Source organism: Diaporthe amygdali (genome assembly GCF_026229845.1).
Source record: "Diaporthe amygdali strain CAA958 chromosome Unknown NODE_40_length_369474_cov_65_526704, whole genome shotgun sequence".
NCBI lineage: Eukaryota > Fungi > Ascomycota > Sordariomycetes > Diaporthales > Diaporthaceae > Diaporthe > Diaporthe amygdali.
Genome location: NW_026517060.1, coordinates 341,980 through 369,474, shown reverse-complemented (window position 1 = coordinate 369,474; position 27,495 = coordinate 341,980). Strand labels below are relative to the sequence as shown.

General features: G+C 49.9%; 9 protein-coding genes across 9 annotated transcripts; 4 read left to right on the top strand and 5 right to left on the bottom strand.

The window, feature by feature from the left end:
- Positions 1-967: 967 nt before the first annotated feature.
- Positions 968-5,974, top strand: J7T55_007271 (uncharacterized protein; the record flags this gene model as incomplete). Its single annotated transcript, XM_053133983.1, has 14 exons — positions 968-1,116; positions 1,170-1,309; positions 1,426-1,514; positions 1,629-1,804; positions 1,869-2,070; positions 2,195-2,285; positions 2,645-2,713; positions 2,781-3,016; positions 3,385-4,291; positions 4,388-4,627; positions 4,697-4,972; positions 5,039-5,248; positions 5,366-5,689; positions 5,748-5,974. The coding sequence occupies 14 exons, from the start codon at positions 968-970 to the stop codon at positions 5,972-5,974; spliced, it is 3,336 nt and encodes a 1,111-aa protein (XP_052988315.1).
- Positions 5,975-6,498: 524 nt separating this feature from the next.
- J7T55_007270 (uncharacterized protein) lies at positions 6,499-7,512 on the top strand (the record flags this gene model as incomplete). The annotated part of the gene is made up of 1 exon (XM_053133982.1): positions 6,499-7,512. One exon carries the CDS (start codon positions 6,499-6,501, stop codon positions 7,510-7,512), a length of 1,014 nt encoding a protein of 337 aa, XP_052988314.1.
- A 402-nt stretch (positions 7,513-7,914) lies between these two features.
- Positions 7,915-9,279, bottom strand: J7T55_007269 (taurine dioxygenase; the record flags this gene model as incomplete). Its single annotated transcript, XM_053133981.1, has 3 exons — positions 7,915-8,450; positions 8,524-8,868; positions 8,985-9,279. 3 exons carry the CDS (start codon positions 9,277-9,279, stop codon positions 7,915-7,917), a joined length of 1,176 nt encoding a protein of 391 aa, XP_052988313.1.
- Positions 9,280-10,436: 1,157 nt separating this feature from the next.
- J7T55_007268 (aa family) lies at positions 10,437-15,509 on the bottom strand (the record flags this gene model as incomplete). Its single annotated transcript, XM_053133980.1, has 8 exons — positions 10,437-12,208; positions 12,266-12,914; positions 13,012-13,082; positions 13,148-13,591; positions 14,034-14,086; positions 14,543-15,049; positions 15,110-15,390; positions 15,462-15,509. The coding sequence occupies 8 exons, from the start codon at positions 15,507-15,509 to the stop codon at positions 10,437-10,439; spliced, it is 3,825 nt and encodes a 1,274-aa protein (XP_052988312.1).
- A 2,258-nt stretch (positions 15,510-17,767) lies between these two features.
- Positions 17,768-18,930, top strand: J7T55_007267 (oligosaccharide translocation protein rft1 protein; the record flags this gene model as incomplete). The annotated part of the gene is made up of 4 exons (XM_053133979.1): positions 17,768-17,770; positions 17,997-18,136; positions 18,197-18,633; positions 18,701-18,930. 4 exons carry the CDS (start codon positions 17,768-17,770, stop codon positions 18,928-18,930), a joined length of 810 nt encoding a protein of 269 aa, XP_052988311.1.
- A 1,729-nt stretch (positions 18,931-20,659) lies between these two features.
- J7T55_007266 (uncharacterized protein) lies at positions 20,660-21,010 on the bottom strand (the record flags this gene model as incomplete). Its single annotated transcript, XM_053133978.1, has 2 exons — positions 20,660-20,782; positions 20,918-21,010. The coding sequence occupies 2 exons, from the start codon at positions 21,008-21,010 to the stop codon at positions 20,660-20,662; spliced, it is 216 nt and encodes a 71-aa protein (XP_052988310.1).
- Positions 21,011-21,833: 823 nt separating this feature from the next.
- Positions 21,834-22,648, top strand: J7T55_007265 (uncharacterized protein; the record flags this gene model as incomplete). The annotated part of the gene is made up of 5 exons (XM_053133977.1): positions 21,834-21,891; positions 22,040-22,047; positions 22,134-22,282; positions 22,484-22,524; positions 22,605-22,648. 5 exons carry the CDS (start codon positions 21,834-21,836, stop codon positions 22,646-22,648), a joined length of 300 nt encoding a protein of 99 aa, XP_052988309.1.
- Positions 22,649-23,310: 662 nt separating this feature from the next.
- Positions 23,311-24,979, bottom strand: J7T55_007264 (uncharacterized protein; the record flags this gene model as incomplete). The annotated part of the gene is made up of 2 exons (XM_053133975.1): positions 23,311-23,883; positions 23,954-24,979. 2 exons carry the CDS (start codon positions 24,977-24,979, stop codon positions 23,311-23,313), a joined length of 1,599 nt encoding a protein of 532 aa, XP_052988308.1.
- A 448-nt stretch (positions 24,980-25,427) lies between these two features.
- J7T55_007263 (fasciclin domain family protein) lies at positions 25,428-27,142 on the bottom strand (the record flags this gene model as incomplete). The annotated part of the gene is made up of 3 exons (XM_053133974.1): positions 25,428-25,591; positions 25,710-26,373; positions 26,438-27,142. The coding sequence occupies 3 exons, from the start codon at positions 27,140-27,142 to the stop codon at positions 25,428-25,430; spliced, it is 1,533 nt and encodes a 510-aa protein (XP_052988307.1).
- Between the last annotated feature and the right edge of the window lie 353 nt (positions 27,143-27,495).

The following is a 27,495-nucleotide window of genomic DNA, read 5'->3' as shown; positions in this document are numbered from 1 at the left end:
AGTTAAATTTAAAAATTAATTTATTTATATTTTTTTAAATTTATAATTAAATTTTATTAATTATTTTATTTATTTTATTATTACTTATTTTTTTAATAGCTATATTTTTTAAATAAAAATTATAATACTTTATAGCTTTATTAATAGTAAGTTTTTTAAATTTAATAAGTTTTTTTAATATATATATTAATAAAAGTATTAAAATAAATTTAAAAGTATTATTTTTTAGTTTATTAATAATTTAATTTATTTATTATATATTAAATTTTATTTAATATTTAATATTTTACTTTTTAAAATATTTAATATATTATTTTTTAAAAAAAAGTATTATATTTTATAAATTTAATTATAGCTTATTATTAAATATATTTAAATTTATATACTTTTAGTATTTTTTTAGTTTATAATATAATTTTAAAAATATATATTAGTTAAATTATAAATATAAATTATTTATAAATTATTTTAAAAAGCTATTAAAAAGTATATTAATTTTTATTATTAATATAATTAAATTAAATTTATAATAAAAAAAAAGGTTTATTAAAAATAATATAATATACTAAATAATATATATAAAAAAAGTAATTAAAAATTTATTAAATAAATTTTTTACTTTATAAATTTTTAATACTTTTAATTAAGAGGAAAAATAAATTAATAAGTTAAGCTTATAACTATAAAGTATTATAAATTATATAATAAGTAATAAAGTATTAATAAAAGTGTTATTATTTTAGCTAAGTTTGCTTTAGTAAAGGGCGAGTTTTTAAAGTGTAATTTATAAGTGCTTTAGTGAATGCGCACTTCCCTGTAGTAGCTTCCGGCAGCTTGCATGTACGCCAAATTTGCAACAGACTTCTCTTCCAACCTTGTGAACACAAAATTTCCTGAGATTTGACCTACACTTTTGATATCACACTCATTGACAAACAAGCATTCAAGCCTGAGCCGACATCATAACATGGCATCTGGGCCTCCCAACCCAGAAACGGCACCCACAGCCCCTGAACCTGCCGATCCAGATACGCCACCCACGCCGTGGGCGGCGAGGTTCGGAATCTCGGAACGATATCCATTTAGAGCCAGTCATTCATCTGGATTGCATTCTCGGTACTGCTTTCTGCTTTTCTGGGCTGGCCTGGTCATTGACTTGAGAAACACAGGTTTCCAGAGATCGATATAGACAACTACGGAGCTCTTACTGCCGACGAAACCCCGTTACCAGAGCCTGGCGATGAGGAGATTGACCTCCTGTTCCAGGAGGAATATCATCAGAGAGCACAAATCGGGGGGTTTCATACTTGTATGTTTGCACCACAAGTACTCGAGCGTTGAAACAAGCGTTGTTCCACACATGGTGCCGGGCTGGGGCCTGATTCATCGACTCGGATTATATTTCGGCCAACTAATGTCTTGCAGCTGAGGCCGCTGTCTTCAATTCAGATGCCTCTCTCAGAGATTGCGATTTTTCAATCGACGAAGATAACTGGGAGCCCGCGTTCTGCAAGGTGAAGTCCCCGTCCCAACTGCCTATATTCAGATCTTCCGTGACATCAGCCATGTCTGGCTTCATGATCATAGGCTAAAGACACTCAATAATTAACCTTTGCATGATATTGCAGGAAAGATGGTATAATCTCAATGAGCCCATCCTGCAAGGGTTTGCTGGGCAGTCGCTCTATCCCGAGCTTTCAGACGGAGCGACCTTCAATGTCGATAATCCGGTTTTGTGGAATGTGCTGAGACCCTGCCTCGAGCTAGCCAATCGCCTATTCAAGGCATCAGCTCGCCATCCCTTGTATGTGCTCATGTAATGGGTGTTGTGGAAATGAGATATATTTGAGCTGACAAGCAGCGTGTAGGTACTCTGCTCTTCTGTCTATCAACAGAGAAACAAATCGTTGGTTCGGGCAAACGCCTTACAATATCAGTGGCAATCCGATGTTGGCTAGAGATCCAGCCAACTTTGATCCCGATGGTGTACTGCGCACGTTCAAGAATTATGCTGCAAAAATAATTATTTCCTTCATTCCTCCAAGCGCTACGGGGAGGACTGCCAAAGTGGTATGTTGGACCTTGCGCTTTCACCGCGAACATGTTAGAATGCGACGATAACTTCCCTCCAACATGTCATTATTCAAAGTCCTTGCATGATGACAACAATATCTGCTGACGCTATAGCGAGTAGTTTGGTGTTACAAGGCCAATGACCGACGAGACCGGTAGACACCCTCCGAGCCCGGTGAACACACATTATGTGCTGATATTGATTAATCCTGGTATGATTTGGCCTCTGATAGATAGTACTACTTCCAATGTTCAGAAAGCACTGTCTAGGTTGAATTTCACGAAAACTGTAAGTACCTTTCTCATCCTTCGGTGCTGTCTTGCGGAAGAGTCTGCTAAACCTGAGCTAGTTAGTGCATGAAATGTCAGTAAGTTCAAGTCTAATCAAATTCTTGTGCCTAAGAAACGGGGCTTGTCTTGTGCGCAAGGTTAAGAGACGACAAGGATAGTGTCGCCGATTGTTGTGGAGTACGCGACCTCGGGAAGCGTAGGGAAATTCGCTGGGAGTCCCATACGTCAACTCGGAATAAGGCATTCCGTCATCGAACTGCCAGCTAACATATTTTTATAGCATGCTATGTGGATGGTGCACAACAGATTTGTATTGTCTGCCACTGGACCACGCTTGGGACAGGAACCTGTAAGCAGCGGCCAATATGTGCCATGGTATCTTTGCTCATACCAGGATTAGTTCTATGAACTTGCAGGCGTACCTCAATGGGTCAACGAGATTGGCTTTGCTTGGGAAACAGCAATATTCGGGGGGAGGGTCTTCGGTGACCCTCCCCCATCAATGCCACTCACCCGTCAGCGATGGAACCAAAGGCTTTTGCTCTTCTCATTCGAAGAGTTCCCCAACTACGCAATTTTGAAGACCACTAGCGGGGTTAATGAACGGTTGCATCGGGATCAAAGGTGGCGTCAATTCATTATCCCCCTCTCCGTAAGTAGTGGTTATTTCAGCGCAGCATTTTGGGATTCCGTCTACTCCAAGTACGGGCTGGAGGCTTTGCGACTGCCGCAGATTGTACGGCGAATAAGGTCGTGGACACAACCGAGTGGATACATACGATGTGAAATGCAACACGTAAGACCCGAGTTTCATCAAGAACTTGTTCAGCTTCGTAGTACGTTCGCTGCTCGCAAGAGGTTATGGCAGACTTTGCGGCCATGGTAAGGCTTCCTTGATTAACCCTCTCTTCATCGGCGTCTTCCAGATGCGCTCTATCCACCACGTTCTGGCAGCCGTCGAACAATGATGATATAGTAATCTGATGATTGAGATTATGAAGGTATACACCAAATGAAAAGCTTTGGTATTATACCGTGCACAGTCGGTCTTTACTCCGGAGCGGTATACTGGAGTTTAGAGCTGCGCACGTACAACGCGACGAGCTCGAAGCTGAGAAGCTCCTCAGAAACTTCACATGTATCAGAAACGATGCCTGGTGGGATAAGACGACGTTACTGGAGTTGGATCCCGTGGATTGGTTTGTTGACGCCGTTGCGTTCCTAATGTGGGCCGTTATGCCCAGACGTGATGAAATTGATAGGACCGAAACTTTCAACATCCAGCAGAGCAATTGGGAACCAAGCGCGTCTGCTCGTCAGTTTGCAGACACAAGTGAATCTGGATTGGGGGGTTCGCCCTACGCAATCGACGCCACTGGCCGCTACGCATCCGAGAAGACGACTATAAATAGACGCCATGTCCCAGTGAGAGCGGGCGATAAATTTGGTGATCGAGACACCCTATTGGAAGAGTTGAGAATCAGGGTCACCGAGCGCTTAAAGCAATCTACAGTACCACGTGACATCGAGCAGGCCTTCTTGGTTGCACTCGACCAGGCTGAGGCCGATTCCAAGGTGACGGACCAGTATGAATGGTTGCCCAGTTTCAACCTGGGGATAAGAGGCTGGATCAGGCCGTCAAATCAGAGTCATGTCGGGACGACGCCCTCTGGGCCAGCAACGAATTACAATGGGCCAGCACCACAGCAGTACATGGGTAATGTGCCGCAGGCACCAAACCAAGGAGGTCAACCTCCTTCTAATACCATGCAGGGTCTCAGCCTAGGAGGGGCTTCAGCCCCGGCAGGTCAACCAGATCGTACCAGATATCACACAATAGGCGAGGTTGGAAACCACCAAATTCGCACGGACTTGTGGGCACTCGTCGATGATGGGAGCCAAGGTTTTGACATCTACGATGTTACGGGTGAGTTTTAAGCCTTCCCGAATGCTTGTGACCGCAGCGCACAAACTTGAAGCTTTGCGATTGGTGTTTTTGTTGTCATTAAAATTTGTTGGGCAGATGCTGTTGAAGCGAGAAGAACTGCCAGCTTGGCGAACACATTCAACATCACATCTATCATTCAGAAGACTCTTCTTGGACTCAAAGCCCTACCCGAATTTCAGCGGCAGCTCAGGGAATCACATCAGCCACTTGGAAAATTGATACGGCCGTTCAGGCAGGAGGATATCGCAGAGCGGCACGGGGGGACTGGGCGACCTTTGTGGATTGTCATCGGTAAAGACGTTTTTGATATTACAAGTAAGCCGGGCTCGAAATATTGTGTGAAAAATGTAGTTGCTCTCATTTTCGCTGACGCAAAACTTCAAGACTTCCCTTTCAGAAGCCATACTCAGCGGGAACTACTCAGGTCTCAGCCAGGTAGAAATCCTATGCAGGCGATTATCGCAAACGGAACCATCGACCCGTACCAGTTAATAGAAGATCTTCGACCGCATAGGTGCGCTATATTGGCTGAGCCTAGGCCCGGTGATGGTCCGGACGCTTTCCACGAGAGCATCTACACGACGAAGGAAGTTGCCTGGCATACTTATCGAGAGGTTGGAATGTATACCATAATCAGAGACAAAGTCTACGATCTGACTGGTGAGTCTATTTAATACCCCTCCACCACTGCAATATTTTCTTCGAAGTGCAATAACAAGGACATAGATTTCGTGGAATCTCATCCCGGTGGTACAACACTATTGAAGCAATGGGCTGGCAAAGATTCGACAGCAGAATTTCTCCGGTACCATGGCAATGCCGATCAGTGTCTGACGGACTACGATTTCCTTAGAATCGGCCGTGTGGTACGCGAGAGCCGTATGCCCGCTGCTAATGACCAGGTCGTAATACATGGCCTGGTGTACGACCTAGGGCGTAAGTCGCTCATGGGATACCTCCTCGCCCTTCCTCGATGAAAGTTCCTCAGATACATCTCTCTCAAAGTCGAACTCAAGGGGAATATGAGAAATATTGCTAACAGGATCTTTGCAGCTATCAACAGGATGATGGTATCTGGCTGGCGGGAGATGCGAGAGGCAACTAGATCGCTCGGTGGGACAGACGCGTCCCAGAGAATGAGAGTGGATATTGTGGTTGATCCGTCGGCGGGCCTGAAGAAAGTAGTATCCAAGAGGGAGCTCATCGTTGCCAAGATGATACCTCCTTTACCTGAAATCACTCCTGAAGAGCTGGCTCTTCATGACGGGTCGATTATCAACATTCCGGAAAGGTATGACATCTCCATTCGGGGATGGTCACCTCCGCTTCGGAGACCTGTCTGGGTTGCTTACGGACGAGACGTCTATGATGTTACCAGTAAGTCTTCAGACAACAGACTATAGATGGTGATAAATGTGGCTCACTATGAGAACAGCCCTCAAGATGTACGGGGATCAAGGCCTACAAGACCACATCGAGAGATACAAGGCACAGGTAGTCCCAAATGGACCATTTTCCACGCAGCTTGAACAGGATTTCTCTCACCGAGTAGTTGGCATATTGGTACAAAGCAAGAGGTCGACAGGGGATGTCGTTGACAGTGGCAACGGTGGGCAAGACGAAGGTGGGCCATCAATCAAGCGTAGGGCTATCGGGTCCTAAACACCGATAACTTGCATCGCAATCCAACTCGTGCCGTTCACTTATTGTACATTGGTATTCTCTGGTGGATTTGTATATGGTTTCTATGACTGGGGCAGGAAGGCTCGATCAGTTGAGGCGATGATTCCAAGCAAGTAGTGATAGATTTGTGGATTGGTTTGCTATCACTGTACTACCAATCCAACAAGGAGGTTGTCCCAAAAACGGTTTGAGTCGAGTGAAATAAATTGTAGCACTAAGCTCTTTCATCCCGAGTATAATGACATCCCTTCGAGAGAACAATGCCATTTATCTCTGCGTATATATTTGCTTCTTTCTTGTCAATGAGCGGCAAGAGCAACAGTACGGAAGCATTGTCCTGGACGCTATTACGGCAACAAACACATTAACTAATCGTGCCCAGTAGATCGAATTTAAAAGACGATATAGGCCAGCGCCACAAGTCGCTCAACGCTTGATATCCACCCAAATTGGCAGAACGCTGCGGCTAAACTCACCTCATAAAACTTCATCTTGTCTTCAAAATGGCCAACGGCGACCGCATCCATAGATTCGGCCACGTTTTCGTTGAAGGCCAAGACCAATACCTCTTCGTCAAAAGTCTAGGCTACGGAGCAAGCTCGCAAGCACAGCTTGTCCTACACGTACAATCGGGTGATCTGCTGGTGAGGAAGGTGAAAACCGAGCGTCTCTGCGAAGCGGAGAAGAATATCCCAGATCGCGAGAACGTTCTTTTTTATCTTCAGCAGCAGGCTGCGCAACGGGACGAGCAACCCAATATAGTTCGCCTATTTTCGGCCAACGATGTGTGGGCGGTCCAGGGGCCAGGGACAAGGCTGTGGTCCCGCGTATTCTATCTGAAGTATTACAACGGTGGTAGCGTAGGTGAGTTGTACATGAAGTACGTGCGAGCGAAAAAGGCGATGCCGAGCTCGCTAATCTTGAGATTGCTAACTCATGTCGTCGCCGCGCTCAATTTCATAAGCAGCTGCAATGTTCTACACGCTGATCTCCACGACGAGAATATCTTTTTGGAGGTCTCTCGCAACGAGGCTCCTAACTTTTACATCGCTGACTTTGGAGAAGCCGAGCAAGGTGCACTAACCAATGCTAGCAACAAGTTTCCTGAGGACGTCTTTATGGTCTGCATGAATCTTGAGAATTGGTTAGAAACTGGCCCAGATCTAACAGATGACAGAGATGAGCTTTGGCACTATCTGAACAATGATGTCCACTCAGTTCTTGCCGACCTTGTTGATTCTGCCAGCAATCAACTGCCCGATCTAAGACCTCTGCTTGAGGTTCTTCAAGCTGCACCCCAGGGCTTGCCAGTGCCGCTAGATGCGTGGATCCTGCCCCAAGATGAAGACACGCTTATGCCTCTGTATCACACTACGGAACAAGGCGCGCTTGAAGCTTCCAGAATAGCGGGCCCATGGTACGTGATGGAAGTTGCTTTGGACATACACAACTGTAATGGGCTCCCCAAGCCGATTCGTGTCGGCCTGGAAGCGCATGATCATCCCGGTGATATTTGATACAGAACAGTAGTAGTACTAGCGTCTTAAAGGTAAGAATTATCTCCACTGCTAATTGCGTTGTTAAAATAGAGTGTTCCTCTAGCATACTATAATATACTAGTATTTGCGATTGCCAGCCAAATGACGTGATTTTCTTTGCATCAGATGTATGGTCGCTGGGGGTTACAGCTCCCAGCTTACATTGAGTGATATATCTTTAATAATCAACTTCCTTCTTTACCATTCACATAACTGCACGTTTGCTTCATGACAAGCAGAGTGTAAATTGCGTGACATTGCGAGTTCAGTCTACGTGCTGGTTCCCATTTTCAACAAGGCTTGTGTGCGATACATATCATAGCGCGTCTTTACAGATATGTTTCAGACTGGAAACTTGACTAGCCTCCGAATGCTCGTATATCAAGCGTTCCTTTTGTCCTCCCGTCTGCTCTTGCTTTGCGGATCGAAGTAAGGCTTCTCCCCCAGACTGACTGCCCGAGACCCTTTTCTCTCCCCCAAACCTTCCTCGCCGACGTAATCTGGCGTCGCAGAATGATAGACGCTGCGGTTGTCCCAGATGGCGAGATCATTAACGTCATTCCATCGGTGACGAACCTGCAGGTCATGGTTCTCCACAATCAGGCGGACGAACCAATCCAAGAAGTACTTGGACTCGTCATCAGATAGACCGTGGATGTGCTTGACGTGGTGGCCCACAGCGAACACAGACTTCCAGCCAGTCAGGGGGTTGGTGCGCACGACAGGATGAATGGCCTCGAGGATTTCACCGACGTTCTCAGGGGCGCCGCGCGCCGAGGCGAAAAGCTTGAAGTTGTTCTTCTCGGCTGCTGCGTTGAAGTCTGGCTGAGCATAGTATGCCGTGAGCGTGTCGAGGAAGCTTCTGAGTGTCGGCGAGATGCGGTCATAGAGCTCGTACCCCGAGGCCCAAAGTGTATCTGCAGGGCTCTGTCAGTTGCTTTTATCTTTTTTTGAGGTGGGAAGCTCCAGGAGGGCGAGATGTTATCATACCTCCTCCAGTCTTTGGCAGCTGAGTAAGTCTCAGCAAGGCATAGTCACTAGGGACTTTCTCAAAGGTAATATCCGAGTGCCACAGACTCTTTGCGGATTGCCGGTTATTATTGTTAATCGACTTGTAGCGATCGGAATAGAGCTTTTTGGCCTGCTCAGAAGATATGACGCTGATCTCATCGTCCCTGCCTCCATGCTCCCTCGATGCGTTGTTCACCGGGTGAATATGCAGTTTGGAAGTGGTCGGTTTCCCCGTTAGTTCCCCCAGACGCTGCACAAGTCCCTTTTGGAGATCGTCGGTGATATTGTCCTGCTTGCGGAAGAAGACAACGCCCCGCTGTGAGACTACAGCATCGAGACAGCCTTCAGTCAGTTGTGATGTTCCAGATGCAGCATTGCTCACCAAATTCCTAGACAGGGACACGTATATACCCAAGTTCAGAGAGAATAATACTACGTACTGGTGATTCCAAGGTCTCTGATCAGCTCGTCTGAGTTTGGGGCTCGAAGCCATTCGGCTAGATCAGCGTCAATGAACTCGCGCCCGATGACTGGGGTTACATCGAATGCCTTGAACTGGTCCAGGGCACCGCTGAGCTTTAATGGTTCGCGATGATTAACCTCGAGCTTTGGCAGCACATCAATGTCAGCTGACTGATCATTGTTCTCTCCGTCCCCCTCTTGCTTTGAAGGTGTCAAGGCGGCTTTCACGTTCTCAATCACCGTGGTGGTTGTTTCAGTGGCGGATGGGGACATGTTGAAAATTTCAATGAGCACCAAGGGCTTGGTGGCAGTGGATTATCCTCACAGACTGGATAAAGACCCGCAAGCAACCTCTCATGTGTAAGTCTAGAGTAGTGAAAGTTCAGTCCACGAGCACGAGGGCGCCCCCTAGTATCTATATAGGCCCAAAATTGACTTTCTGTTCCCATTGCTCCGATCTATGGCAGAGACGATGGCGCAATCCACCGGTCCTATTTGTGGTTGCCAGCCACCCACTACCTGGTGACCAAGGCGTGATTTGAGACTACACTGGTTAATGTGCTGCTTTCAGCATGAGAGCAGTTCTTTGAATCAGGCAACGCATATCCCTGTGGTGGAAGTTGGGGGTGGACTTGCGTGCGATGGGATATGGTGTAGATTTGCCTCAATTCAAATTCCGGCAGTATCAGTTGGAGCCAAGATAACATTCAAATCCGTTTTGCCTATCCGACAACATTATCAACGAATGAATTTCATTTCGTTCCCTCCAACCTGCATTTGTCTTGCTCTCTCCACCTTCCCCACGTTTTATGACATGTGAGACTACGGTGATGCCATTTTCGTGCCGATCACGACCGAGACGAAACGTGCTGGGCAAATGCGATCTTCAAAAATAGATTTTTCCGATTGGAAGTCACAATAGCCTTTCACACAGTACAGGACTTGTATTATAATGTATGGCTCGAGGTCTGTGTTCCGGTTGTCGAGCCAAAGATTCTGGGAGCGATAGCCGGCAGGTAGTCGACACATTCGAACCTCACACGAAAGGCCCGCTAGCCGACGAGACTCTTGGCTTGTCAGCGTATGAATGACGAAGCTGAAGTACAGTGCTATCAATTGACAGAGAGCTTGTTCCCCAACGATAAATCTTGTTGAGCGTCTCAAAGCAGCGTAGAAACCAAGAAGGACGGCTTTGAAGTTTGTGGAGCACGTCGGATCACTCTTTAGCATTCAATACCAACCGATGGGCACGAAGTTTGGTTTAGGGCTCAAATGATTCACCAGGTCAGGAGTACGATTATCACACGGGCGATGATGATAAGTGACAACAAAGACCAGAAGGCTTAAAGTTAATGCACCGCACAATACCAATTTGTGTTTCACTATCTGCTAAGAACAACAATAATTTAGAAATTTCAACGTGTGTAACATCAGTCAAACTTGTCTTGGTCGAATGTGTTCCGCAAAGCCAAGTCCAGATCACCTCCCCGCGTTTCCCTCATGTGCCTCTCAAAAGACTGCGTCGACATCTGGACCTTCTCAAACAGAGCTCGATCCAGCACGGGTCCAGCAGGACCTTGCTGGCCGCGGCTCCTCGCCAGCGCCATTTGGTCGGCGTAGTTGTGGTGAGCCAAGCTGCTCGTGATCTGGAACGCATTGCGGATCTGGCGGCCGTTCCAGCAGCCCGACATGCGCGCGTGCTCCTCGTAGTGCTTGCTGGCGAACTCGACAATCTCGGCCTCCTTGATCAGCAAGGCCGGCTCTCCTGTGAGCTGGTGTCTCTGCGACTCGATCTCGCGCAGCTTGGCCACGTTGAGGCGGAAGATGTCGCGCGTCTGCGCCTTGTCTAGAGGCGGGTAGTAGAGCGACATGTGGATACGCGACCTGAAGGCGTCGTCGATGGTGCCCACGCGGTTAGTGGTCAGGAAGAGGATGCCGTTGTAATACTCGAGCACGCGCAAAAAGACCGAGACAAGCGCGTTGCGCTTCATGTCCTGCTTAGACCGCTGCGACAAAAAGACGTCAGCCTCGTCGAGCAGCAACACGCAGTCCCACATGTGCGCCAGGCGGAACACGTTGGTCAGGGACCTTTCGACTTCGGACGGCGAAAGACCCAGGTCGCCGCAGGTGATGACGAACAGGGGCTTCTGGTTCTCCATGGCCACGGCCTCGGCGGTGGCTGTCTTGCCTACACCCGGAACTCCGTGCAAGAGGACAACGAGACCCCGACCTTTGCCCTGGATGAGATCCTGACTGGGACCTTCTGTGGCGATGTCAATGTACTTGCGCTCGATGGTCTTCTTCTCGAAGTGGGAGCCCACGAGGCCACGGACGATGTCCTTGTAGTCCTTCAAGATGCGTAGGTTCTCGAAGACGCCCTGCTCACGACGGATCGGCTTGAGGAAGTTGATGTCGATGGGCACGAAGCGGCGCTCGCGCAGGACGTACGAGAACATGCGCTTGGGGAGAAGGACGAGATCCTCCTCGCAGAGGTCCATCGGCTCCGTAAACTTGACCTGGCGGCTGCTGCGGCCCGAGTTGCGTACGCGCTGGCTCAGGAAGGTGTCCACGGCTAGGTTCTCACGGCGCTGTCGCAGCTCGACGCCATCCGTCATCTGGATGACCTCGGTCTGTGCGAAAGCGAGCTTGGAGCGAGAGCCGTTCAGCCACTGCTGAATCTTCATCTCGTCCTCTTCGAAGTTGCAGGTGATGGGCTTAACGGATTTGGGGCGGTGGAAGGTGGGCCGCCAGTCCGAATTCCGCTGGAACGCTTCGTTCATGTCGACGATCACGTCGCTTTCTACGTACTCGGGGTGGCGCCAGTGCTGGCCATCCTCGTTGCGGAGAACCTCTGCATCGCGATCATTGTAGTCGTACGGGTCGTGGGGCGGGTTGCGGGTGACGGTCCACGCGTTGTAGGCCTGGTGTCGCTCCTTGGGGCTCAGGTATCTCTTGAAGTCGCGGCCCTGCTTCTTGTGGCTCTCGAGGACCTGTTCATGGTTCTCGGCGAAGCGGATGGGGAACACCTCGAGCGAATCGATAGATCGCTCTCCGGGGAAAGCGTCAACGAAGAACTTGTGGCGGACGGCACCAAACTCGGCACCGTCATGATCGATGTAGTAGGCACAGATGGTGAACCTTTCATCTTCTTTCTCTTCGCGGAAATCTTCGAGCCAACCATAGCCTGCCGTCGGATACTTGACTGTGGCACGATTGATTAGTTTTATTTGTCAAATCACCACGGCAGAAAAGTACTAACTGTCTGGTTGAGGGCTTTTGATTCGGTACACTCTCCAAAGCTCGTGGTACCGCCCACTATTGTCGTTGCTCGCGGGCATATAGATCAAGTCTCCGACACGGAACAGCGACCAGAGGTCCTCGTAGCGAACCTTGGTCGCCGACGTACCATTATACTGATTGTATAGAGGCATTACTTCGGTCTCGACGAAGTTCACGTAGCAGCGCATGTCCCGGAGCGCCTGGAACCCGTCCATGATGATCTCCTGATCCTCTGCGTTGGAATCGATCGACTGGAGCGACTTTCGGTCGGAGTCATCGTAGTCTTCGTCGTCGTCATCATTCGCAGAATCGTCGGCCGCCTCATCACGCTGCGCCGCAGCCTTGGGAGGCTCGACGCTGGACTCACCGACGAACTCGATGTCATCAGCAGTCTCGATAGAAGTCTCGGAGTCCTCCTCCTCCAAGCCCTCAACATCGCTCCATTTCTCCTCTAGAGCAGCCAAGACGTCCTTCATCTTTTGCTGGTAGTAGATCAGCGGCTTGAAGGGGCGTACGAACGTCCTGGGAGTGGATCTTCTCTCGGTCTCGCCCAGCAACGAGGTAAGATGGCCCAGGACTGCCTGGGAATTTATGCGGATCCGCATCATGTTGGTTCCTTGGAGTTGACCCTGGTGATGATCAGCTTCCTGTTCACAGCCGCCACGGCGAAATTTCACGGCCACCTGACAATTTGTCCTGAGTGGATGAAAGCGACTGATTACTTACATCATCGGGAGCAGGAAACTTCTTGTCGCTACCGCCCGTCTTGCCCATCATTGGCGGCTCATAGGCGTATACTGGGACATCAACAGTCAGTGAAATCCTCCATCATCAAGAAGGCTAAAACCATACATAAACGTACCTTGGGGCCCATAAAACATCCCATACTTTTGGCGCGTCCTCGCCATCTCCTCCTTACGGCGCGCTGCCTGCTCCTTGCGGATCTGCGCCTGCAGGTTGGGCGCGGCCATAAGGACCTCGATAGCGTAATCACGGTCGCCAACTTCGTGGAAGCGGTTCTTGAAGGCCTCAAAGTTTGAGAACTTGCGCACCTCGGGGATCTTGGGCCGCCATTTGGCATCGGCGCGGCGCCGGTCAGCCGCCAGGTGCTCGCGGCGCTCGGCCTCCTGTTTGGCGGCCTGGAGGGCGGCGTAGTCTGCACCGCTGCGCTTGCCGGTGCCGGCCCCGGCGTAAGCTGTTGACGGCAGCGGTTGGGACAGCTTGCCGCCACGGGTGGTGGGCTTTCTCCTTGCGGCTGCCATTGTGCTGAGTATGACGGGGATGTGCTTCTCTTCGTAGGCGAAGACTATGTAAACCCTGGAGTTTAGCGGCGATGGGGAGATCTATGCAAGTTTGCCGGCTGTGTGATCAGAGGAGCAATGTGGTCTTAATGATGACGAGGACATAAATAATTATATTATCAGTTATACTAGGTATTTAGGTATATATATACACAGGCAATCCCATCATCGTGTTTACTTTCGAGATTCCTCGCATGGGCCTCACACTGCTTTGCCTAATAGGCAACAGCAGCTCAGGCCCACTTTTCGCAGGGGCGCAAGGTCTAAAGAACCCTGCACTTGAGGCTCTAGTTGCGGCACAGCACTATCGCGAGCCAATCCGCGCGAGCCAGCGCAGAGTGAACCCATAAAGATGGGGACTCGTAGGAATGTGCCTTGCCACGCACAGCGGTGTGACTGCAGATGCACAGAGTCAACGCCAACTTGATGAGCCTCCACACAACTCACAACCGTCATCGACTGCCGCAGCAGTGTCGGCATGGCATATCGTTTTGCAGAGACTGTGAAATGTCAAGCAAGTCGATGGTAGCGTTTTCCACATTTCGAAGGTACCCGCGACCCACACATATGTAGCAAAAAGTTGCTAGAAGGAGACCTACGAATGCTACAATAATGGCACTAATAGGCGAAAAACTATGATCTCGCACTTCTCCTTTAGTACCAAGCTTGATGATCAAAGCATTGCACTCTGAACGACTCTTCGGCCCTGAAGGGGCCAACCGCCCTGAACCTCAGCCACCAGCCTTAACTATTGGTCTGATAAGCAGAGTTGATATCAATTGATTGCTGCCTGAGTTTTGGAGGGTGCCGATTGAGAAGAAGCACGAGAAAGTAAAGACACGGTTACCACTTTCATCTAGGGAGTGCTTGGATGTGTTATGTCGAGAGTCATGCGAAGTCCCGCGTGGGAATCTAGGACCTATCATCGGCGTCAAAGTAACGTCGACCCCAAAAACCTGAAGTGGTGGGTTAAGCCAGTCCGAGTGATTTCCTCCATTTCTTCCCTCGTTAAAGTGAGCTGTAGTGCTCCCAGATAATCATCCATTCTGTCAATACTGGTTGTTGTTGTGATTGGCACGACATTCTGGTCCAGGCTCCATCGAAGCAGAATGGTACTGGGTGCAACACCGTGTGAAGCTGCCGCCTTGGCCACAATATCGTCCAAAGGCCCACCTTTTCCAACAGTGATCGGTGCCAACCCCTTAAAGGATGAGACCACGATGCCTTGTTCTCGGAGCCAGGTAATGTAGTCATGGGCCCGCTGGAGGTATGGGTGGTACTCGAGCTGGTTGATTGCTGGTGTGATCGTGGCCGTCTGGAGAATTGTCTCGACGTGGTTTTGCTGCATGTTGGAAATACCGATGGATCTGGCCTTTCCTGAAGCCTTTGCATTTTCGAGGCCCTTCCAGGCGGCTTGCAATTCTTGGGCGGTTGGAATGATGAACGGGTTGTGAAGTAGGTAGCTACATTATTGGTCTGGATGAGCTGCAACTCCACAAAGAGCCAAATGGTGGTGAACTTACAGATCCACATACTCCAGTTGCAAACGCTTCAAGCTCTCATCGATAGCGCCTTCGACGTCAGCCCAACCGTCTTGGACCTTTGTTGTGATGAAGAGCTGCTCTCTGGGTACACCGCTCTCCTTGATCGCCACCCCCAATTCAGGCTCGGTTCCGTAAGAATCAGCGCAGTCAAAGTGAATGAAGCCTTTGCTGACAGCAGACTTCAAGACTTCGACAAGAGTGGGGTCAAACGGGTCCTTCGGGTCATTCTTATACCAGGCAGTGCCGGTGCCAAATCCAATCTGGAGAGGCAAACCATCTCAGTTAGGTGGTTACATGGTATGATTGATCGTGTGGAAGAATGGGTGCGCACCTTTGGAATGTTGTTGCCATCGTTTAGAAGCAGTACTGGTATCGCCATGGTGGTATTTTGCTGGAGTGAGAAGGAGTTGACTCGAAGAGTTACAGGCGACAAGTAAGACGAGCAAGATACTGGCACGTCCAAAAACGGCAGACTCCCAAAAACGGGCTTGAAATCCCTAATCTTGCTCTGGAACATGAGCTGTGACCGATCTAAGCTGCTGGAAGCAGTGTTGAGAAAGCATGCCGAAGGGGCGAGACGACGGAAGTGGGGACACCTGGGCAGGTGCCATATGAACATCAAGCGTGGCTAGGTGCATAGCCCTGTGTACCTGCAACATTGAATCCAACTTGGGCCTGACCTACGAAATGCCATGCCACACCTTCCTATCGAAACCCGCTTTATGAGCATTGCGTTGCCAAATTGTTTGATAGGAGAAGAATAGGGCGCTAGTTCATAGGACACTGTTTGGTCAACGCAAACACCCAATAACGTGGGTGCACCCAGTTTAGCCAACCCTTTGATTTAGCCACCCTCGCTAAGTATTAAAAGTCTACTTGCAAAATGGCTTGTGTTGCTCGGCTGCTTCTTACGTACTTTTCCAGTGGGGTCACTTAATACTGCCAGGCTGCGCCATTCCTTCCACATGTGCACTAGCTTTCTACCACTTGGGCCAAGAAAATGGAAGGATGCGTGAGGGAAAGCGAGGTGGGGAGGGCTTCCTTGCTCCCATATTCGCCTGCGTGCTTGTGGTTTGCAGGCCTGTAGGCTTTTCTGGAACTAAGAGTGCTCAAATGAGCCATGGCTGCTAGCAAGGCTTTTAACAACATTCTTCTGCTGGACAGCAACGCTGCGGAACGCATCCCCTGAAGGAACCACTGAGTAGGGATTTCACGTTGAACGGGGGACTGAAGGCGAGCATGTCCTGAGTCAATGTCTTTATCGAGTCTATAAATTTTTCACTGGACTACGCTCTTTTCACCGCTGTCGATCCTCTAAAGTCACGGTTTCCAGACTCGCAGCCTGACCTGCTGAGGGCGCCGACCTGAAGACAAAAGCCGAAACTTGCTCGTTGGCGCAAAGGCATCGATGCCCGAATTTGTCGAGCAGCGCTTGTTGCTACTCATCACCGGCTCCTCCGTAGAGACTCACAACTATCCGTGCATTTTCAAACACCTCCATTATATGACGAAGAAGCAGAGTTATGAACTGGTCCATTGTTTACATGAAGATTTTCATCCACATCAATCGCCATTCTACAAATTTCTCGAGGCGTGTTCGGATAACAACCGTTGAGGCAATGAATAAGTATCGATATCTAGCGGAGATGCTGTAATGGAACACATCAATATTCGTGACGAGTACATAGAATAACACCCTGGTTCTTGAACACCCTGATGACGGTCCATAATTCTATCAGACTGAGGGATTGTAGTTTTGTGTTGATGATTCTGTTACCTCGATTGCTAGAGAGATAAAGATGAACTTTGTTCCAAGCTTTTGGAGAAATTCCGTGCCTCCAGCAATTTAGAACCCGTCCAGGTTTCCGCGTTTACTGATCTTTCAGTAGTTCCGCCAAATACTGTGACGCTTGTCGTCTAAGCGATTTCGAAGTACGAAGTTTAGATCATAAAACAGCTCTTGGAGTAGGCTCTTGATATGCGATATGTACCATTTGAGAACACATTGGTGTTTTCAAAAGATTGTGCCGTGTGTGAAAAGGTTTGACGTGATATATACAAATAGCAACATTGTATCTTAATACTTGAGCTACGGATCATAGAATAGAGTTGTTTAATATTGATTTGACCACGAATTGGCGCGCTCTGCGGAAGCACATCGTAAGAGGCAAGGTGTAGCAGGACTAAGAAAAAGTAGTGCAATTTCGCATTAGCACCTGGTGCAACAGACGACGGGGTTTGCCGCTCTAAGCTGCATTGGTTGTGAGGGTGTGGGGGACTACGGGCCAGACCTCCCAGAACGCCAAGCTTCTCCGTATCCCATATGTGTGCCTTGAACCCACCACGATGTCTGACAGGGCGCGGGACCTCGAGATTGTCAGACTAATGATAAGCGGGAAATTGCAGTGGTAAATCTACGCAGATGCGGGGTACAGAGCAGGCTTATCATAGTTGTTGTCTTCTTCAAGGAAAACCTCGTAGATCTTCATCCTCAAGGACTACGGGGTTTGAGAGAACAAGCCTTCTTTCCAGGATGCTTCCTCTTGTTCTAGCCGCCTATTATACGGTGCTTGTTGCAGCTTTGCCGACTAACAGTAACACCTCAGCTACTTGCCAGGACCCCCCTGTTCGCAAAGAATGGTAAGCCGAGCACAATCCTCATAGCCCTGATAGTTCCGTCCCATGCTGACCGAACTTGCTTCAGGAGAGCTTTGAGTAAAATCCAGCAAAGATCGTACATCGATGCAGTCCTGTGTCTCCAGGATATAACAGCAACGTCGGGATTTGAGCCTGCGAAGAACCGTTTCGATGATTTTCAAGCAATCCACAGTAATCAGACACCAGCAATTCATTGGGTAGTTCGTAGTCTCCGTTCCGCGCGGTTTTGCACAACCACGAGCATGAGCTCACCAAGAGGCAGGGACATTTCATTTTGTGGCATCGATATTTCGTTGCGACCTACGAGACAGCTCTGAGAGAGGAGTGCGGCTATGAAGGAGGCCAACCGTAAGTCGTTGAGACTGGTGATAGCCTTGTCTTTATCATGGACTAAAATGGCCTTTACAGATACTGGGACTGGTCTCTCGACGCATCGTTGACCAACAACGACAGCACTGCTATCTATGAGACAGCCATCTTTGATCCTACGTACGGATTTGGAGGAAATGGACCCTACGTCAATGCAACTGCGGAGCAGAACCCGCTCAACATCACCGGTCATACTGGAGGCGGCTGTGTCATGACTGGTCCCTTCACTTACCCTGGGTTCAAGATCAACGTCCCATCCACTGGGTGCCTCAAGCGCGACTTCACGCCATGGATCATGAACTTCTTTGCTCAGCAGGCCTTGGTTGATCACGTTCTTGGTCAACCAGACTATACCAGTTTCGCGTTCGCTATTGAGAACGTACCGACATTTGACCAACCCAATATTCATGGAAGTGGCCACTTTGGCGTGGGAGGTGTTTTGGGCACCATTGGAGACGCTTATAACTCACCAGGAGGTAAGACTGATCTTTCCCCCCGTGCAATTTATGTACAGTTCTTTGCAGCACGCTGAATTTGCAATAGACCCTCTATTCTACTTGCATCACGGTAATCTGGATCGAATCTTATGGGAGTGGCAGTCCAAGGACTTGGAAGTTCGACTGAATCAAGTTGGCGGACCCATCACTCCTTTTGATTGTGGGGGCACGAATGTGACTTTGGATTTCGAGGTCAATATAGGGGCTCTTGCTGGCAATGCTTCTCTCCATGATCTTCTCAACCCAGTGGGAAAGACTTTGTGTTATACTTACTAGTGGAGAATGAATAATAGCGTGGAGTATATCAGCAAATCCTGTTAGACAGTATGTTCTCTCAGAAAAAGAGAGCTCATAGTAGTCCCCAGCCTCGTTGAAAAAGGTTGAACACGGATCCCTCAATCATTGCAAAGACGCAATGCTGTCGTCAAGACTGGTGAGACTCAGCTCGACCGTTGTCGGCCATTCTTGGCAGAAAATAGCAATGTCAATCTACTGAGAATCAGCATTCATATTATTAGACTCGAATTGACGACAAAGACGATGATGAACAAATTTCAGCTTGCTCTAGGCAACTTGGGTTCTCCCGCTCCATTCGGGTACGCACGCCATCCCACATCAAGACTCATATGTACCGGAAGCTCTGTCGACTCATAATGTGAAATATAACTGTAGCTCTGTGAGCATATATGATGATCTATGCATAGCCTTTGTTCTGAATTAATCTCACAATGTGGTCAAACTTTTGCCTTTAACCCTAGTTTATATTGATGCTTCCTACTCCTGAGTTTAGCAAGAAATGTATATAGGCCATGTCTAATCATTCGGTGTGAGGACCACCGGATCTGGATCAAGCATAAACTTATCTCGTCCCAAGACTCACAGCCAGTGACACATTGCTCGAGGCGTAGAACGAACTTGGATGAAATCGTAAGACTTGATTGCTCATGCCCGCTTTCAGCACAGTCTACTGATGCTAAACACTGAAGCGATCCACCTAGACCCTTCCAGCAGATCGTCAAAACCGACACTGGGAGACAAGTTGCATCTTTCCGGCCAGATTGCCCTGCCCTGGATTCAGCATCATGACGCTGTCTTAGATTTACATGACGAGCACTCACATTCCCTGAAGCCTACCCCCGCAAAAGCCGCAATTTAGCAGAACTATTGAGCTAACTGACAACTTGAATGCTGCCCGCGTCACACTTCGACAGCTCTCGTTCAGAACCGCTGCAATAACGTGGCCCCTTTGTTTCGCCCGTGCGACTACTGTCACAGCAGAGGGAGTCAGAATCATCATGCCGCATGAGATCATATGATGAAAACTTACTCTGTGTCTTTGAAAAGCAGATCGCCTCCGAAAGCCGACTGCCACGTAAATCCGATCAACCCCACCCAGGACCAAGCATTCGATGGCTTGTCACTGGAATTGTCCGGCGAGAATGGTAGAAGTCCCTTTGGAGGTAGAATTTTCGATGATGTCAACGACGGCTGAGAAGCCATGGGCTCTTGACGACCGAGATTTTCAAGCTGAACTGAAGGGAAAATTGGGCATTCGCTGGATGCAAACAGGACGACAACGCTGATGTGATGATTGATGGACCTGCCCCCTGGGCTATGACTGAGAATTGTGTACGGCCACTGATTGCAATGGGCTGAAGCTTATGGACGACTGAAGAATATGGACGACTGGATGTGGGCGACAGAGGATGTGAACGACTGAGGATGTGGACTGGGACTGAGGAGAAGACCTAGAACCCGAAGCAAGAAGCTGCTGCTGGCGAGAAAGCCGTTTTGTTTGTTGGTGATTAATGATTATTGATTGTTGATTGATGATTGATCCTGATTTGTTCCCCTTGGGGTTAAGCCGGTCCGCCACGTCAAGGCTCGAGATATGGCAGGGTTTGTATTTCTTTTCTTTTCTTTTCTCTTTTCGGTTCCTTGTTTTTTCGGCGGGGTTCTAGGTCATCCTCCTCCCCCTCCCCCTACGTCTCCTCCCCCTCAAGTTCTACTCCTCCTCCACCTCCTCGTCGTCGTCCTCCCCCTTCTCCTCCCCCTTCTCCTCCTCCTCCCCCTCCTCGTCTTCCGAGCTCGATATCCCGCCCACGGCGGGCAACGCCCCGGCGGTCCACTAGAGACAGGTTAGTCTAGAGCACTGGATATCAAAAGACTAGAACCAGACCAGTCAAAGTTGGTTTGGCTGGTGAATCCAAGAAGAAAACAATTCGCGGAATGGTGGGGCAGTTCATCACTTACGGCAGCGGACCAACAGAGGCACAAGGGCCCCCGCCCAAATCCCTGCTGCGGCCAACGAGCCCAGGGCAATGCCCGCCTTGACCAGACTCTCTGGCGACAACATTGTGAGGGTTTGAGGGTGAGTGGTGAAATCTTGTACTAGTTGATCGATGTTCTGAATTGCTAAAAGAGGAGCAAGGAGCGCCATCAGCAGTGGTATGATAATGACGCGAAAAGAATAAAGCAAAAGAGAAGAAAGGAGAAAATCTCCGCAGCGTCAGATGAGAGAGTTTGTTGACTCCAGGAGAGAAGAAGAGAGAAGGGAATCTCAGCAGTGCCCAGATGAGGGGAATTGTTGACTCCGGGTCATGCGCACCGTCTTTTTTCATGGCAGGTGCGTCCTGCAACTCAGGCCTAATCATCATCACAATCTCAGGAGAGGAAGGTGCACGTTACGGTCATAAGGGCTTTCTTCGATTGGGCCTCGTGCAGCGATATTGACCAACTTCCACGTAATCCGGCCATCATCTTGCTGCACATTCAATTCCCGTCACTATCAATACGAACCTGCCTCTTTATTTGCGGCATGTCATGGTCGGTAGACTTTGGCCATAACGGTAAGGGAAGGTGCGCTGTTCCTGATTCCGGGCCTCTGTCGAACTCTCCCTCCTTATCAGCAATAATACTCTGTGGCTGTTGATCCCGTCTGGATTGGAATTCCATCAAGACCTGGCAATACGTAGACGCGTAAGAGTGTTTGTATGTGGCCTATGTCTTTTGATTATTCAAATATAAAGCAAAGGATTGTATATTTAGACTACGTCAGTGATCTATCTAGAGCCTGACTTTGAGCCGACGACGAGCCTCGGCGGCGCGTCGGCTGCAGGGCCATTGAAGAAAACAAACTTAAGTTCAGCACTTGAGGTGTACCCTTTGTGGACACAACAATGAATGAGCAGGGCAAGGAGGGGAAATCCGGGGGGGAGGAGGAGGTTATGGAAGAAGGTAATTGCTTAAGGGTGATCAATTTCAAGATGTTCTCTGCTGAAAAGGTTTCCCTTAAGGGATAGCTTCCTACAGGATAACCTCCTGTGGGATAGCCTTCTATGGGATAATCTCCTGTGGGATGAATCGGGTTGGGATAATCTTCTAGAGATGGAGGTAATCAAGCCAAAGGAACTCCTCTATTATTTCGAGCGCAAGGCTTTCTCAGACGACCAGCCAGACAAGCTCGCGCCCTTTCCTAGCAACTGCTCGGCGGCGACCAGTTTCTCTTCATGGCCACGTACTACACGGTCTTCCCAGTCCTGGCAAGAGAGGTCGAGTGCGGCGCCGCTGCGCTCGAGGTGGTCGAGAGCCTCTTTGAGTCTCCAAGACGCTCCATCAGGCGCCACAGGTCAAAGATAAGGAGTTTTCGGGAGGCCCAACGCCGCATAGAACGATACAATATTCATCGTACAGAGAATGGGCTTGTACAACGAAAGTATTGTGGACCAAGCAACAGATTGAAAACCAACTTTGAACGAGTCTTTCCAAATACGAAGAACAATCTAATCCCAATTTTTCGATTCATGAGAAAAACACGTGCTGATTTCAGGCCGTTATCTTGGAAAAAGGCAGTCAGGAAGAGAGACAGCAGTAAGTCCACTGTATGATCTGATGACCAGTCATCACTACACCATATCACCAAATGCTGACAATCCTTCGTCTCGGTGTAGGCAGACTTTGTACTTTAGTCCTCGACGTCTTCCTGCTGCCGTAAATCGCGTTCCTGAATCGCGGCTGCTGATCTCCGGAACATCATCCTCGACTTCCTTGGATGAGTGCTGGTTTTAATTCATGAGCGATATTTCATCATTGCGACACCTGCAGCGTCACATTGAATGAGGGGAGGGTGGCATTTTAGTTGACAGGTGGTCTTTTGTAGACGTTTGTTTGGTGATTTCCCAGCGAAAGGCTAAATTGCCGCAGCTACAGAATTGGGTGTGAGAGATCTTGTGACCACCAAGGATTGTGAGGAGTTCCTCTTGAGAGTACAGGTCTTTCGACCGTATCCTACTAATAGCACGGTACTAATGCTTTATTTTGTACAATGGCGCTTCCTTCTATAGTGCCTGGTATTTCACCGACAATCCCAGAGCAATACTTGTCAATGCCTCCCGTTGTTGCTGGTCCTCACCCCAAGCCATGGGACTCATGCTAGATGTGATGTTTGGCGCAGTGCTGCAGTTCCGGATGCCACTACGAAATATAGCACTGGCTCAATGCTGTGCAGTCGAGAACTTCCTGGCTGGCCGCAGGTATGTGAAAGACATCAGGGCCGTCCATTTTGTTTCACCATAAAACACCCTCTGATGCAACCTTCAAGATAGTGACCAACTACCAACGTCTATCATGCCTGTCACCGTTGAATCCTTCCAAAAATCAATCCTGCCGCGACCTCGCTGCCTGCTTCCTCCGCACCACATAGAACAGAGTGCCAAGAACCCACACCACAACAAGCACGATGGCAGGCACAGGCGCAAAGACGGCGCCCCGCACGAGCACGAAGCCGCTGACCAAGGTGAAGATGACAGGGATGACCAGCAGCGGCTTGTACGGCCTCTTGAGGCCCGGCTCGCGGAAGCGCAGGATGACGGCGCCGAGCACGGTCAGGAAGAAGAAGGTATACTCGCCCAGGCCGTTGAACGTGAGCAGCGAGCGGAAGTCGCCGAGGAAGATGAAGAGGGCGGAGAGTATGGTGTTCAGGATGATAGCGTTCAGCGGCGCGTCGGACTTTGGTGCGTCGGCGTCGCTGTCTTCCTCTCCCTGGGACGGATTCCTGCCTACGCGGCCGAGCGTGGCGAAAAACTCCGGCAGCCAGTCTGCATTCGCTGCTGCCACAGCCATGCGGCCAGCGACGAAGGAGTTGCCTAGTAAGGAGCCGGCCACGACGAGGCAGATGAGGATTGCTGCTACGATGCCGAAACCCCGTCCGAGGAGGCGAGTGATGGCTGTCTACAATGGCTGTATGTTAGCATCATACCTAGATCTACCTTCTCTGTCAGGAACAAAAATGGGTACGTACCACGGCAACGCTGTCTGTTGTCGACACTACATCCCACGGCAGCAGGATGTAGTACGCAGCATTGGTCGCAAGGAAGCAGGCGATGATGGTGGGAATGGCGGTGTTGATCGCGAGAGGCAGCTGCTTGACCGGGTTGGACAGCTCCGCGGAGACGTAGATGCCCTTCTCCCAGCCAGAGTAGGCCCAGAGGGCGCCGTAGAGCGCGGCGGAGAAGTGGCCGAGAAGCTCCCACGTGCTAACATCGGGCCAGTGGGTGACGCTGCCATCCGGGGACACGGTATCTCGGTCGGCAAACCAGTTCCTCTTGATCCAGTCGCCGCCTCCCACCTTGCTGTCGGGGTGGGCCAGCTGGATGATGAGGACGACGAGGCCGGCGAGCACGACAGCAAAGATGCTGACGAATTTGGTGGTGACGAAGAAGTTGTTCAGCCGAGTGCTGGCCTTGGTGCTGATCGAATTAGCCAGGTTCATGACTACCATGATGAGGACGGATAGCAGCTTGTGCAGGACGCTGGCTGCCTGGTCTGTCACGCCGGCAGCAGAGAAGATGCTCTCCACGAAGACGATGCTCAGGATGGCCAGGGTGGCAGGCATGATGGCGACGACCCATGTCCAAGCGGCGATATGGCCAAAAATATCACCGTAGATATATTTCAGGTAAGGCTGCACACCACCCTCGCCCGGGATGGCCGTCCCCAGCTCGGCCATGGTGCTCGCGCCCGTCCAGGCCAGGACGCCGCCGACCAGCCACACGACCAGCGCGATCCCGGGCGAGGGCACATTTGTGTCGATCGAGCCAGGCGACGTGAAGATGCCGCTGCCGATGACGATGCTGATGATGATGGCAAACGCATCCAGCGCGCCGAGGTTCCTAGCGAAGCCCCTTCCCTGCTCCTCCCTCGGCACAGCGCCGGCAGCGGATTGCGCAGCGGCTACAGGCTCCTCAGTCCCGTACGTGCCATCTTGACCCCATGCATCGGCCAACAGGGGCCTATCTGCTCCGTCGTCTGTGGCTGCGGGAGGCATCGTGTCGGTTTTGGTGTGCAGGCTCTTTTGTCGGAGCCGGTGAGCGGCGGAAGAGTCATAAGAGGTGGTGGCATGAGCTAGATGACGCGAGGGTTTATTTACGCCCGAGCATCGCCGCAGTGACTAGGGTCAAAACGTCGATCCACTCAGACTTTAGGCTGTAACCCCACCGACCTCTGATTTCCATATGAATGTCTCCAGCTACTGTTTATTTCCGTAAGGTATTTATACACTTCTTCAGAAAACCCGTGCCAATGATTTCGCATTTCTTAACACTGTCTCAGCTGGTGTTGCTACCTTAGGGACTCTACCCGTGGCTTTTAAGCAGAGCAAAAAGAGATACTGTCTCGCCTGCCTCATCCAAACCACTTCAAACGAGGGGGACAGGACACGCACGTGAAGCCGAAGGATCTGATGGTTTTTCCAAGCGAATATTTCCTTTCATTCTCTACTCATATGTGATTGTGTCTGCCAGATGTCGGCCAATGTTGTGGTGCTGAGATAATCCAATGCAACCGACCTCACCCTTTGCCCCGTCCTTATACGCCGTATCCGAAGTACAGATTTGTTGCTCTGCAATGCATTCCCAAAGAATTTCCACCTCATCCATGGCTAATACATGTAGTGAGCGTCATATGCCTTTTTTTTTTCGTTCAAAGGTTGAGCCCCTAGCACGCTGAGATGCGACAACTGCGTGCCCAGTGTCTGAGAGACTATAGCTCAACCTCACCCTTCGTCTCCTTCTCGCCTTCCTCCTCCTCACCCTCAACATACCCAGCCAATCTCTCCTTCAGCTCCTCCACACTGATCTCACCGTCGACCGACTCCCCCGAATCTTTGCCGTGCTTGTGAGGAGGAATGAGGACGTTGGCAGGCACATGGATGACTCCATTCTTGGCAATGCCGTCCTGTACAGCGATAGGGATATATCCATTGATCTTGAGCCGAATGAAGCCCGCCCACCTGGCAACATCTATAGCCAGCCTCTTGTCCCCAAGGAGGGTGGGCAGGTCGAGGTGGTAGTGGCCGCGGCCGACATCGTCCTGGGTCTTGCTACCGTCGTCCTCGCCAGACGAGTAGTACGCGTCGCTGTACACTGTCTCATTGGCCACGATGTGGTACTTGAGGATAGCCTTAAGGTACTTGAGCCCTGTCTCGGTGTTGAACAGGAACGCGTTGGCGCCCGGGCCAAGCTTCTGAAACGCCCTGTTGTCCGGGGCGAAAACGGTGGAGCCGTTCAGGACCTGGTCATGGATGAAAGAAGTGAAGTCCGTCTTGTCGAACGCCAGCAGTAGCGTGGAGAACTTTCCGGGGAAGAGCGACAGCTCACGGCCAACGAACGGCGGCGGCACCAGGAGGCTCTTGACGGCGTGAATCACACCGTTCTTGGCTCCCTGTGGTGATGCACGTGTCAGTCTTACTCCCTTATGTGTCAGTGTCTAGAACTTAGAGACTTACAATGTCGACTGCTACGACCTTGCTGTAGAAGTTAACCCTCACACCGGACAGCAGGCCGACGCTCGTTCGGAGGCGTTGGGGCTTGTTCCCGAGTAGAGGCTCGTCCAGAGCAGTGGGCAGCGTGTGTGTCACTAGCACACGGCCAGCGGGGTACAGGCCAAGTCCGATGTGGTATTTAAGCACAGACTCGACAAACTCCTTGCTGGGCTTCTTGTCCTTGGGAATATGCTTGAAGGCACTATCAACGGGAACGAAGAGAGTGTAGTTGGCCGAAGTGCTGTTGAGCAGCTGTACAATGTCGTCGTACTCATCAACAAGCTTGGCAAATTCAGTCGTATACTTGCTCTGACTGATGAGCTGGTAGATGGTAAGGTTTGACTTCTTATGCGGGCCACGGTGGGGCTTGTCCGAGGCGTCGAGCTCCTCGACAGCATAGCTAGCCTCCTCCCCGAAGATGGACTCGAACTCGGTCTCGAGCTTGCCCTTGACAACGTGGATGGTCTCCTCTACCCCAGACGACAATGAATCCACGACATCGTGAACCGAGGAAGAAATGGAGTCGGCCGAGGGGAACCAATCCTGCCACGAGCTGTCATCATGGTGCGGCGCCTGTCCATGCACGGGAAGTTGGGAGAATGTCTCGATGTCGGGGACGACGAAGGCACTGGCGGCCGCTGCCAGCGGAAGAATGGTGAAGGATCTCATTTTGGGAGCTCAATAAGTCGAGCGGGATGGGTTGAGAGGAGGAGATGGAGGTTGGCGAGGAATGAGGAGAGAAAGTTAATACTCAAGTCCCGGGTGAAACAAAGCATTAGTTCCTAAGTGGCACTTGCGCGCGATGTCTTGATGATCTGACGTGACGTCAAAACGCAGCCGTTGGATCCGGAGGCTTCTTCCTGCAGTTCTTACACTTGAGCTGTCTGTCGGACATCCAGCATTCAAATCTGACATGCAAAAGCCGCATTTAAACCCAACGGAAGCACGACTTCTCGGTCTGTTTTGACGTCTAGCCTATAGGCACCAATGCGATGATGATTGCATTGACTTTAGGTACCCGG